Here is a 13,663-nt window from a genome sequence, read left to right on the forward strand (position 1 = left end):
ATCATTGTTATAATGTACCTATGCACTGATATCCTAAAACTTAAACTGTCCAGTTTCGCTTCCTTCAAAACGGCTGAAATCCTTATCTGGGGTGAGATTTAATTCTTCATCGTCTTCACCGTCGAAATAGTCGCGGATGATACGCACCGCTTTTTCGTAAATATCTACATCAAAGCTCAGTCAACGTGTTATAATTCAATACTCAAGTCTACACACCTTGTTCTTCGTGAAATTGCAATTTCTGAATCAATTCAATACCATCCGCTTCCTCAATAAAAAGCACCATGCGATTCTCCATATCTGTGAGTGAAGTATCTGCTTCACCAGCCTGAAGGATATTTTCCAAAGCATCCAGTGACACATTAATTACACTTGGATCGGGGACGTTTAAGAGTGCGATCAATGGAGGAATGCATCCTATAGACAACAATTACACATCTACATCAACCTCTTCAAGTAGAACTCCTCACTTTCCGTACCTTGTTGTACAAGATATTTAATCTGTTCAGTGGTGCCTCCAGACGTGGCATTCGATATCGCCCACGCAGCTTCTTTTCGAACGTCAAATTCACTTAACATAAGTACTGATAGCAACAGCGGAATGATATTGGCATCAATCACTTCCTGGATTTGACTTTGAGAACCAGCCGTGATGTTGGATATTGTCCAACAAGCTTCTCTTCGAATGGATTGTTTATCGTGTTTGAGCAGCGATACGAGGCGCGGCAGCACGGCTAAATCCAGCATCAATTGCGTCTGCTGACTATTCCCACAGACAATATTACCAACTATTCGCAACGCTGGCATTTGTATGGATGCCCGCGTATGCCCCATGAGATCGACAACACGACTGCAGACCCCAGCATCAAGTACAGCCTGAACATTGCCATCTGAGAGGTACGAAAGCGTCCAACATGCATCCGAAATTATCTCCTCATCCGGCGAATGAATCAAATGTGGAAGAAGTTCTAAAGCAGGACTTACGAGATCAAAATCTGGTCGTGGTTTACCTCGACAAAAATTTGACAGCGTCCACGTTGCGTTTCGAAGAAGTGTGCACTTTCCAGACGATCGACGCAATACTGTCAGTAGTGGCATCATGGCACCAGCAGAAAGCACTACGTCACGACATTGTGGTGAATCGCCTGCAATGTTTCCAAGCGCCCATACTGCCTGTTCACAGACGTCTTCATTCGGCGATAGCAACAGCGTACATAACAACTCCACTGCACCACATCGAATGACAACCTCGGTGTCTTCTGTCGTCGCGGAAGCAATATTCGTTAGTGCCCACGCAGCTTCAAATTGCATCTCTGGTCGATCATGCTGCTTCAGAAACTCGACAAGCAATGGTACGACGCCTAAGTTAATTACTTCTTTGATTGGCGGGTTCGATTCTGCATATAAAGTATCGGCATGTCAAGAATAAAACCCAGTATTCGTCTTGCCATAAAAAATGGCATACCAAGCGACAATAGTCTTCTGAGCTTTGAAACAGCGTTCGACTGTTCCATGAAATCCAGTGAATGAATCATTGCTGCAATTTTCGGTAACTCCGAAATCTACAATCCATTAAAGACCATTCATCAGTCAAATAAAAAACACAGGTACGTTATAACCTGTTTTCAGTCATCATAAAGCGTACGCTGACGGCATTTAACGAGCACATGGACTCGTCCGGTACTGTAAATATTGTCTGATTTAGCATCTCTGCATTCATCGAAATTGCATCATTGCCGTCTTCCTGATTGTATCATATCCAGTTATGTTATAAGGTCAAACCAAGTGACTTGGATCTAAATTTCAAGAACCTTAAAATTCATGCGTCGCCGTTGATTTAGTCGCTCGTCACGCAGCGTCTTGCGAATTTGAATCGAAGTGTCCTCTCGTCTCCGCCGTGTCTCATCTGCATCAATGCCTTTCTTAAAGTTACGCATACGATCCGCGATGCGTGTTGATGATGAGAAGCTGCTTGTAACCATGATGTTCAATTGACTGGCAGTGTCAATTATATGAGTGTAAATTACCGGTAAGTTATATGTGCGTCTGCTTAATTCGAATGACGTCAAGTATATTCACTCCAAAATTTATCCAAATTTATAGATTTTAGCTTTAGCAATTTTATTTTTTCCATGCAATCTTGTTCTGCATGAAAGGGATAACTCGATTTTGTCGTCTGATACTTAAGTGCTTGGTTACTTTGTGCTAGTAATGCATGCAGTAACAGGCTCGAAGCTTCATGCGATGATATGGGTGTCATTGGGAACTCAATCCTGGTAGCTGGACCAGCGATGATGCATTATATAATAGGAAGATATTCTTATTGATCAAATAAAGACCAACTTCTTTGATGCGTGATGAGAGTGTGAATAACTTTCACTCCAACACACACGCTTTCACTAATACTAGTAGTTGCCATTTTAAATCCACGCAGAAATCGACGCCTCGTTTCGTACACAAATAATTGCATTGCGATGTAGTGTTACCCCATATATATAGATCAGCCGTCGATACCAGTGCCTCATATATGCAGAAGCATGCAAATTGCTGGCGTCGCCATAAGACCCGACATCGTTGTCTCTTGTCGACTCGGTGTAGCAGGTTTTACGAAATCGTAGCATTGGATCCGCAATCTCATATTCTCCGTCAAGGTTGCAAGATGTTGATACCAGCAGATTTTCGTAATTTTCAAATAGGTATTTTAGGAATCTGGTGTCCGTTTTAACCGCGTTGTAATGGTGCCTCAAGAGTTGTATATTGGGAGCACACAAGATTTACCTTTCATAATAAAGCATTGCAAACAACTTACATTGGCTAAAGCCTCATTCGAATCCTTTCAAGTCAGCGCATTACAACTTGATATAAATCTTTATTTTGTGCTAACATCTCATCCAACTTCAACGTAGGGTGCTGACGATCGACTGCTCCAGGATCCAGCGATGAATTTTGATGGATAAAAGACCATCATTGTCTGGCAACATGCATAATTGTCAGAAAATTCTAGTGGATACTTTCGAGCACAGCACGCCACTTCAGCTACTTAGTTCATGCATCACCTTTTTATCCGCCATAGGGGTGAATCTCAGAATTGTGACAGCAATTGCGGTAACCTGACTGCGTTCGAGTGTTGTAAAACACGCCGTCGAGTATGCCAAATGTCAACGACTAATACTTCTTTAAAAATTGCCGTGAGCTATTGTCACTGACTGATGGTCTTTCTACACAGTGCAGATGAATCTTCGTTTGTGAGTGGTACCGTGTGGAACATGCCACCCCGTTCATGCTGTGTTGTGGTCAATCGATGATATTTTCATTTTATCACTGCTCGAGTCCCAATGATCGAACCGCTATGGTCAAGAATAGGAATAATTTGGAAGTGCACGGACTATATTTTATGTCATAAACTCAAAGTGCCAGTTTAAAGCCTTGAAGCGCAGCAGCTGGAAAAGCAGTTTCAGTTGAGGATTCTTTGGAAATTTACATGACCTCCTCTAGTATTACTCTCTGTCTGTCAGTTGATGGTCACGATGGCTGAAAATGGAACGTTACCTGTATTTTTCCGTCACTTGCACGAAATCTCCTTGCGTACACCTGTATTACAAGTCAACGTTCTTCACCCATTCTGCTTCTTTCCTCATGGCTTCCAATAACTGCAGCTAGTCAGCGGTTAATCTGCATAATCACCAAATTGCTGTGCACGGACCAAATGCTTCCTGTGTATACGCCACCTTACCATTTCGAAGGCATTCTGGGAGATATATGACATGCCACCATGATAACCGGGTTGATGAGAGTCGTCCACAATCTTTTATTGGGATGCGCAGACCCAACTTCGAACAATATCAATATCCTATTTCCCTCAGCCGGCAGTCCGTGTCCGTGTCCCATTTGCTGCCATGATTTGAATAGCAAACTGCAAATCTTGCTGTATTGATTGCAGATTATGTAAAAAAGTCAGATTGAAGTTTAGATCTTATGTGGTATCAGAATAGCCGTCTACTTACTCTAGATCCGGTGCGCTGGATACTGATGGGTCATGGCTGAATGGAACACTTTTGAATTTCGAAGACACTCAAGAAAGGAGCTGCTTGACAGGTGTATTGAAGCATCGTTTCATCCATATTAATGCCTGTGCAGGTGGCATAAAGGTTCCTTTTGCAATTTCGCTATTCATCACGCATGCAACATACATCAACGCATCTGACTAGGTGGTCTAGGGAATTTTTTCCTCAATTTTGATATGTTACCAGGCGACGGTAGACTGTATGGAGGGCTTGATCGACCATCTCTTTGATTAAGAGTTTGAGTAATGATGAATGTTGATGGTTTCCCTTCATTGCTTCCAAAAAAGCTCGGACATCGTCGTTGTTAGCTCACGCTCATTGTCAAACAGGATATCCTTAGATGCCACGATATCTCCCATTTGATACAGTCAACGGTTTTGTTTTTCGTTTTCTCCTCATTGGGAGCAACCAGTTGACGCGTGTGAAATGATCCATTGCCTGAAAAACTCAATGATAGTCGACATCTGGAGTTGCTTGCATGACTATCAAGTCAAACTTTAGCTTCCAGAATGGTTTCACTGAAATGATGATGATGTCTTTAACAAACTGGGCAAACTGTGCACATTTTTCGATCTGGGCCTTAAAAAGCTGTGTGAATGAATGAATGATGTAGGTAGCACATGTAAAATTGATCCCGGGGTCTCGATGAAAATTTACTCCTAAAATTTGGTTGGCTCATATCGCCACCCAGTTCAAACTACACTACAACCAAATGACGTGTCATTATTGTGTGACGCCCACGAAGCAACAACATGAGTTCAACGGTGCTTCAATGGTCAAGCATTACGTCAAATCTGATGAGCTGGTATTTAAACAGCACACATTACAGGAGCCCATGAATGATGCTCAACTTTGGTGATGCAAATATGGGTGTAATATTTACTTGCACTGTGTGGTCTCTCTCTCGTACACGCAGGGCTGCGTGGCAGCTAAGCTATCTCTTCCTTTCTTCTCAGCGTGACTAAGGTAGCGGACTTGTACTGCTCCTGGTGATTTTTGGAAGTGCGTTCAATATCAAGCTAACCACTGATCAAGTATGTTAGCTTGACAACATTATCTAAGAATAAAATCTTTGCGACGTTTGATTTGTATACAGCTCCTTATCCGATTTCCATACCCGATATGTTTTTGAGCTTAACTTGATCATTGTCGCCAATTTCACTGCATATGCTACTCACCGCTTGCTTCGATAAACTTAACTCGTCACTGGTCGCTAAGCCCCATTGTCATCACCTTGTCCTGGGATCTGTTCCTGACGGAAATATATCATCAACACGAAATCGGGCAACTTCATTATATTAACATTTTTAGCTTGAGCTGATTAAGAAATGGTCGACCGACAATCTATCCAAAAATGGCTTCACAACTTGCAATTATTTCTAGGGAGCTCTGCTTGCCAGGTTTTAAACGTAACTTATCAAGTCGGACTGCCAATTTTTTCGTGTTCCACAAGCTCAATATTGAATCTCCACCGTGATTCAAAGTTAAGAGAAAAGATGTTTGAGCAGATTAGTGATCTTGTCTACTCAACCTTGTTTGCCTGCTATGCGCTATATTGGCCGTCTTCTTCCGTGCAAGGCACGACGCAGGAGTGGTGTGTGAGAGCAAGTCTCTCCATTCGACACCCACAGTTTGTGTTCGAAAAGCCGAACGGCAAGTGGCGTATAGTTCACGCATACAATAAGTTCGCTACTACCAATCCGAAGCAGACACCGATTCCTAGGAAGGATGTTATCCAGAACAATATGGATGCAGTGCACAACTTGGTCGATGGGTATTATCAATTGCTCGTGAGAGCGAGTGATATTCCGCTGACAGCGGTAAGTACTTTGAGCGGCATGGTCTGGGAGTGGCTGGTGATGCCCCAAGGGTGTCAAATGAACCGGCAAAAAAATCACATACCTTACAATGGTATCCGTGCCAAACGTGACGCAGGTTGTTCAGGCCCCACCGGGCGTATGCACAGAAATACTTTGACGACCGTAGTGCGGAGCACGGGGGGAAGGATGTAGAGAACCGCATCGTCCATTTTAAAGCAGTGCTAGAGTGCATGCTCACGAATAAGCTGTATGCTGATGCAGACAAGTGCATCTTCGGCGCCAGAAAAATCTCTTCTTTGGGTGCTTCATCGGGTGGCGTAGCCTTCGAGTCGATCCTGCGAAAGTCAAGGCCATTGTGGACTGGCCGGTCCCAAAGAGCCAAAAGGACCTGTGCGAGTGGCTTGGCCTCGCCAACTACCTGCACAAGTACAGAAAGAATTATGCAGAAATAGCCTGATCATTGTCGAATTTTCTCAAGAAGGATGCGGAATGGTGTTGGGACACCGAGCATCGGAGGCTTTGACGGAATAAAAGACAGCCTCCTTCATGCACCAACACTGGCGTTGCCAGACCCCGATCGTTTTTCTGTGTCGTCTGTGACGCTTCAGACTTTGCCGTCGGCTTTGCACTGCTGTAAGCAGACGCCGAGGGGCGAGATCGGGTGATCGCGCTCAATCTCGCCAGCTTAAGGCTGCAGAGAGGAACTACCCAGTCTACGAAAAGAAATTACTTGCAATGAAGTATGCACTTGTCAAGTTCAGGGTGCACCTGCTCGGCTCAAAGCTGTTTGTGATCGACATGGATTATGCGTCATTACGCTCTGCGACTCGTCAACTCACCTCTCGCAGAGGATGGCCAGGTGGCTCTCATTGTTCGCAGAACTAACTTCGAGGTGTAATATAAGCCAGGAAAGTAGAATGCTTTGGCTGATGCGTAATCACGCAGATCGGATTATGAGCTTACTCATGTCATTATGGTGACGTTGACAAAGACGGCTCTGATCCACGCCTCATACCTGGGTGATGGTATGTGTGTAGCGCTGTTTCAGCAAGGATTTGAAAACTCGAACAAGAGATTCTAGGTGCGTTCGCGCGCACGGATACACCGATATTCGTTGAAAAACGGTTTGCTGTATTTTAGCACCGATTTAACGGATACGCCACGATATTTAGTTCCTCATGATGAGGAAGTAAAATATCGTATCCTCTATGAGGCCGACGACTGGTTATCTTGGTCGTGGGAAGACGTACAAATCTGTGAGTTGCCACTACTGGTGGCCCAAGCTGTACAAATAGATAAGCACATATGTGCTCATGTTTGAAACGTGTCAGAGGGTGAATCTCTCTCCGAATGCCGCGGCGCCGCGGCGCCGCTGACCAGTTTACCGGTACCCTCCGGGTGTTGGCAGTCTATGAGTATAGACTTTGTGTTTGGCCTGCCGAAGGACTCGGCGGGCATCACGGTCTGATAGCCTTTGTGGGTCCTTTGAGCAAGATGGCTCATCTTGCGGCAGTGCCGGACACCGTCTACGTTGTGGGTACAGCGACACTGTTTGTCGATCGCGTCTTTCGACAACATACTCCCGGAGTAAATTGTCTTTGACAGAGACAGCGCTTCACTGGGAAGTTCTGGTCTACAATCTTCAGGGTGCTGCGCACCGATTGGACTATGTCAGCAGCGAGCCATCCGCAGACTTCGCAGCGTCTGTGCTGGGTGGGTGCGCATCCATTTCGGAAGATTCAGCGTATACGTAAGGTTTCGCTAGGCCACACCCCAATGGTCCGATAAACTGTGGACGGAACTTAGACTTGAAGACAGCAGAGACTGCATGTATAGGAATATTTTTGGCACTAAAAAACCCAGGTCTTCGACCCTAAAATTTCCAACCTTTCTTCTGCTTCTTCCATCTACATATTCTTATCGCACGTCTCGGCTTTCAGCCATTGCATCACAAACGTGTCGAAGGACACTCAGTCTGGTTGACAGAAAATCATTGACTTCTTTACGGACTGTGAAAAGGCTGACAGCAGCTAGCCGTTCGGCTATTCCACCCTCACCAAACCCTGAGCCATGGGATGGTAAAGTTAGCGGGACGCGAGGGTTAACAAGCCCGTTCACGTAGAACGGCGTGCAGCCAATAGCTGAATGAACTGCTTTGTTCAGGGCAAACCGTGCGAGTGGCAGTATGGCGCTCCAGCGTCTCGGTGTTTTTTGTGGGCTTGCTTAAGTCGTACCGGGATCCGGCGCAAGTAACAGCGGAAGCGTTGGATCCGGGGCGACGCCCAAAGGCGCCCAGATACCCAGAAGCTGATTCAGCAACTGGTTCTGCGGACCATGTGCAACAATTTTCGTTTCCAGCGGCGCAAGTCGCTCCACCGTCGCACAAAGTGAGGTATTCGTCTGCTAAACGGCTAAGAGCCACTCCAAAAGAGCTCGATATTCCTCAACACAAGGCAGTCGGTGCACAAAATGGTTCAGGCTCTCGCGGTCTTCAGCACAGCGGTAGACGACCTCGGCAAGATGCTCGCGGGATGCCGATGACGATGGACTTAGTCCACCAAGGCTCGAAGAGCATCGCGAGTCATCGGACGGCGACCAACCAAAACATCATCGCCCGCCGCCGACCCTTCTTGATGAGAACGGTGGTGTTCACTATCACATGGAACGCCTTGTGGGTCGATGTCGTCGACATACTGGAGCCCAATATTTTGTGAATTGGCAGGGGTACCCAAACTACGAGAGCTCGAGGGAGTTTGAGATGCCACTTTGGCAAGACTGCTCAGACGTCGTGGATGCTTATGATCGGAAGGATCATGGCGCATTGCGACGTCGTGCTCCCGCGCTTCTCGGCGGTAGCCCGGGAAGCCGGAGGGCCATGAGCTTAGCTCAAGTTATGGTCCTGAGCTGCTGTGGTCGTGGACTCACCCATGTGAGGAACCACAGATCGTGCTGGAGCATGATGAATGTTTCCATGTGCCACAGGGCAACAATACGTAGAAAGACGGCGTTGCGCCTTGTTTTTGGCATTGGAGATGGTGCTCAACGCGCACGTCCACTTTCATGTGGCTTCGCTGCAAGTTAGACAGCGAGACAAGTTTCCGGTGCCGCTGCACCCATCGCTGAAATAGCTCATCATTGTCTACAGCGGTTTCACCAGGGGCAAGCCATACGGGAATATTCCGCATTGTGGGTACAGGAGCGCCGTCTCTTTGAGCTCGAAGTCGCGCGGTACCTATCCATTGGTATTTCTTGAGTACCAAAAAGCGAGCTCGGAGCGCTTCCCGCTGATCAAGCTCAGCTGGTGTAGTGGCCGGGGACTCGATTTTGTAGATTTTTTTCGAGTGATCACGTCATTAGCTTCAGTGGCGGGATCTGCCGAGCAAAATCCGTATTCCACACGAGGTCTAGGACCGAACGTGGAAACGAGCAGATGAGAGCCGCTTTGTGGGCAGTCTCTAACTGCCGCTCCTGTGCCTCATCGAGGCGATTGGTAACAATACCACTTTCCCCGGAAGTCGAGAGGTCGAAAAACGGACATAATGTCCGCAAGGTTCGAGCTGGGCTCATATCGTGCCGTTGGCGCGCCTCATCCCCCTAGTTTTCCCATGCTGGGATAGTATCCGAGACGTATTGGACTTCGTGGACGAGAAAATCCGCGAGCGCGGTGTGTGGCGCTCATTTGCCGAGGGCTCGTGATGTGCTTTCAGTGAAGCCGTGGACGCGCTGTCCGGAGATACACACCGTGTAGAAGAAGAAGAAGGACCTTGCCCGCGGGCGCCCTCGGAACCAGCTAGGCTAGATGTTTCTCGTGTCATGGATACAGGGCTCATTGAGCGGAGAATGTTCGAGGTTGTTCTTAAGAACGTAACGGTGTCTCAAACACACAACCTCATACAAGGCGACGATTAAATGTGAATTGTCCACAATTTTGATGGGGAGAGTGTAACGGGTTACACGTACCCTGGTATGAATATTTTGATCACACAATATCGTGTCCACCACACAATGGAGTGGGTTACACGAGACGGTGTAATCACACAATGGTGGGGCTACACCTTAACAAGAAGTTAGTACGTGGCTGGACTACCAGTAACGCATATTAATTGATAATGGGTTTACTATTTGATTGAAAAACCCTTTGGATTAAGACATAGGCGGCTTTGCCGCAAATAAATCAAGAAATACAGGTTAAATTTTGAGCGGACGGGTTAATATACCATGGGTTAGGTTGTGGTTACTCTTGGGGTAAGCGCGCTACACTCATCCTGGTTCTAAGTATAGAACGAAAGTCGCCGACCTTAGCTTAGCTTCCTCTAAACGAAAGAGCTACGGCTGTCCCGCTGAAAAACATCTACTATCAATAATATTGATTATTAATTATTGATGCCAACGAAGGTGATGCAACAATCTTTTTATTACAAGTCTGTTGAGATGACGCCTCTCAAAACTGTTTTCTGGCTAGTGTCATCCCATCCTATTATGATTAATAGACTGTATACGATTATGGTTGATAATTTCAGAAGAATAATTCTGAGCGAATCACTATGGTATAATTTCGACAGCGTAAGGACGAAGGAATACAAGCATTATTCACGTCTCACTCAACAGAGATCACAAAGCAAAAAAACTTCCTCCATTACAAAATCCATGCACGTGATAGCAACCAAACACAGCGGAGTCCTCCTGGCGAAAGTTGATTAATACCTTTGAACATTCATTATGAGAATGACTCTGACAAGAATGGCTCTCCTTGGAAAAATAGAAATCTTTTAGGATGGATCTCGTGGGGTATGTATGTGTGGGATGAGAGCAATATCATGGAGACGCGGCTTGTGAACGACGGATGTGGGTGTCATTGCGCTAGGCGTTGAGTTTCAACCTTAGGGCAGGATACGGTCGGCAAGAGCACCACGAAGATATGGTAAGCGCTACGTAAAAATTATAACAGCTCGACTCTGCACAACCGCGTGACCATGACGCATTACATTCATGACTTCAAGAAGGAGAGTGATAATAGTAAAGTCAAGCATCTGGACTCTTTAGATAGGCTGGTTTTGGGATTTCCGATAATGGGAGAGAATGTTGACGGGTCGTACCAGCTGGTGGTACTTTTCAGCAGTCTTCTCCTCAAAATATGAGCTGACTTTATGGATTTGAAGAAGAAGCGAATAATATTGAGTTGATGACTATAAGTCATGAAGAAGGTGCTTACGAGATCTTAGAAGCTGCGCAGATAGGATGATACAGAGAAAGCCTTGTGCGTAAATCAGAATACTGGCGCATTGAAAGGTGGACAAGGAAACGTTTGGAAAGGTGGTGCTCCAAGCTGTGACTGCGGGGTAAAGCGCAAAATTTATTACGACCAATTAGGTCAGATTAGCGAAACTGCCCGTCCAGAACACGATTCAGCAGTAATGACGCAGTATATGCAGCGGAGCAAACAAGAAGAAGTGCACTTTGATTTTAATGCTTAGGAGCGGCTCAAATAAAGTAGGGTTACTAGAAGGAGCTCACCCCGAAGCGTGCTCGATTCGACTGAGACGGAATCTTTACCGACGGTGTTCTTGCGTGCGTGATGAGAAGTGAGGATACGTAGCAGCATCACAATGAAGCGGAACGAAGTTATGGGAGCTGACCTTCGCATCAACGAGCAGAACCAAATACGGACATAGAGCCAGGAGGTGAGATCACTTTTGCGGTTATTCACAATGTCTTCTATCAAAAACGTAATTAGAATAGAGATGTAGTTGCGAGAGGTTTAAAGCAGAAGTACGAAATCAATATATTCTAGATTTGTTTTCCGGTCGTAGATATATTACGATCGAGAATAAATTTGTGGTGAGTGCCAAATGCAAAATTCAAAAGAAGCAGCTGGATATCGACACTGCGAGGTAAAATAGTATATTTGTGTAACGGGACAAGTGCTTTTATCTTGTGTAATTATCTTTAGTCCATTTCGTACAACAAAATAAGTGTGCGATTTTCGCGTTATACTAGGTGCAATCGCAATACTCAAAAGTACCGGAATGTCGACATTGATGAAGTCTTTTAAACAGGGGTCCGCGGTGCAGGTGGCATTAATTGCGTCACTCCTGAAATAATTGCAAATATTCACAAGTACCGGGATATCAGTATTCATGATGACCACGGGGACTCTGAAGATAGCCCTTCGGCTACTTAGTACCTGCTACCAAGTCGATGTCACAATAATCTTCCAGATCAAAGAAAATAAACATAGCAGAATCATTCGCGTGGATATTTAAACAAAAATATCTTTTTTGTCTTGTTTAGCATGTGCTGGCACCAGCACGATCGTGTAAATACCTCAAAAATAGTTTAAAAAGATCCACTTTTGCATGATGTCTCATGGACCGAATAGGTCGGCGACCACACTGCTCCTTGAACAGGGGTCATTGGCGTGTTAGGCAGTATTTGGATCCTGGAGCCAGGTCGATCTCATGTCGCACATCTCGGTCCGGATGTAGTTCAACGGCGGGTCTTTGGAGACGGCGTCTAAAAAATCCGTCACCACAGGATAGTACGTATCCGATGGATTCTTTAGGGTCGAAGATTCACTTTGTGAGTTCAGCACTCTCTTGGTGTACCACAGGACAACTTCATACAGAAGTGACGACGAGTTAATATCCTCCTCCGGTCGTCAAATGACCACTTCGGCTAAGTCGCCTGCCTTCACGGCACCGCCGAAGTCTTCGAAGGACACCTCGTCTAATCCAGGAAGAGCATCCATCGCAGAAATAGCCTCTAGGGTGACGCCGCCGTCTTCCTCCCCCGTCATACCGTTGTCGAGGGTGTATGTCTGAGCGCTATCATCTACGGTAGACACTTCCTGGGTCAGGATTGACCTCCGGCGTATTGAAGCTAGCATGCGGTGTCGCCGTCGCATCTTAATAGAGGCTTTACGCCTCATCGAATCACGCACTCGGCGTCATCCAGTCTCCCCATTCCCTGCTCTACCGAAGCCTTGATGTTATTGACCTCATCCGACGAGAAGTTGTTAGCTCCATAGCGGATAACGTACCACTCCACGCGCATCTGAAGGGCCTTGCCCAAGATGCCTCGGACTTTGTCCGACCTTGCACTCGAGGCAAGCAGCGATTGCTTCGATACGTGAGCGGTCCTCAGTGGATTAAGTGCCACTCCACGTCCACCCTGCGAGCCAAACTCGGGACTCCTATATGATACATCTTCGGGGTTCGAAAACCCGGATACCCCGATCTCTAGCACGTTGACCGTCCCGGTTCAGTGCCCGCGCCAATAGCGTTTTAATTTCCAAGTTGAGGTGAGTTCATGACTCACCAAAGTCCACCAGGAGACGCGCGCGTAGCGTTCAAGATCTTCGACCGAAAAACGATCCATGGCTCATGATGTTTCATCCATGCCATACCAAGTAAGAGGTCGTACCTTGAATTCGATTCTAAGACTAAGCAGCATTCCACGCTATCAAAATCAAGAACTTGACACCGAGGTCTACAAGAACCCTCGGCACCGTGACATATGTAACCGTCGCTGAGCAGACAGTGACAATGTCACTCAGCCGCTTTTCAGCGCCTCAGCATACAGCTGACTATCTTCCATCGTGGAGCGTCGAGCATAATTGCCCGACACCCCGGAGTCGATCAGGATCCTCCATGGCTTCTCAAAGTTCTTCACGGTCGCTTTTACGGCCAGCAAACCCGGCTTGCAAACCCACTGACCTCTAGCACTTTGAAACTCAACAGAACTCAGTTTTCCCCCAGCAGGGCGCCCTGCGCCCTGCCG

General features: G+C 46.3%; 3 protein-coding genes across 3 annotated transcripts; all 3 read right to left on the reverse strand.

Annotated features, from left to right (window-relative positions):
* Positions 1–33: 33 nt before the first annotated feature.
* PHALS_12914 (importin alpha-2 subunit) lies at positions 34–1,982 on the reverse strand (the record flags this gene model as incomplete). The annotated part of the gene is made up of 6 exons (XM_024728561.1): positions 34–164; positions 217–417; positions 480–1,397; positions 1,466–1,562; positions 1,646–1,744; positions 1,812–1,982. The coding sequence occupies 6 exons, from the start codon at positions 1,980–1,982 to the stop codon at positions 34–36; spliced, it is 1,617 nt and encodes a 538-aa protein (XP_024579026.1).
* A 62-nt stretch (positions 1,983–2,044) lies between these two features.
* PHALS_14646 (uncharacterized protein) lies at positions 2,045–3,604 on the reverse strand. Its single transcript, XM_036407538.1, has one exon. The coding sequence runs from the start codon at positions 2,258–2,260 to the stop codon at positions 2,066–2,068; it is 195 nt and encodes a 64-aa protein (XP_036263232.1). The 5' UTR covers positions 2,261–3,604; the 3' UTR covers positions 2,045–2,065.
* On the reverse strand, positions 3,604–4,423 carry PHALS_12915 (uncharacterized protein; the record flags this gene model as incomplete). The annotated part of the gene is made up of 5 exons (XM_024728563.1): positions 3,604–3,650; positions 3,704–3,713; positions 3,781–3,925; positions 4,005–4,040; positions 4,359–4,423. The coding sequence occupies 5 exons, from the start codon at positions 4,421–4,423 to the stop codon at positions 3,604–3,606; spliced, it is 303 nt and encodes a 100-aa protein (XP_024579028.1).
* Positions 4,424–13,663: the final 9,240 nt, after the last annotated feature.

Source organism: Plasmopara halstedii, assembly GCF_900000015.1.
Source record: "Plasmopara halstedii genome assembly, contig: Scaffold_650, whole genome shotgun sequence".
Lineage (NCBI taxonomy): Eukaryota > Oomycota > Peronosporomycetes > Peronosporales > Peronosporaceae > Plasmopara > Plasmopara halstedii.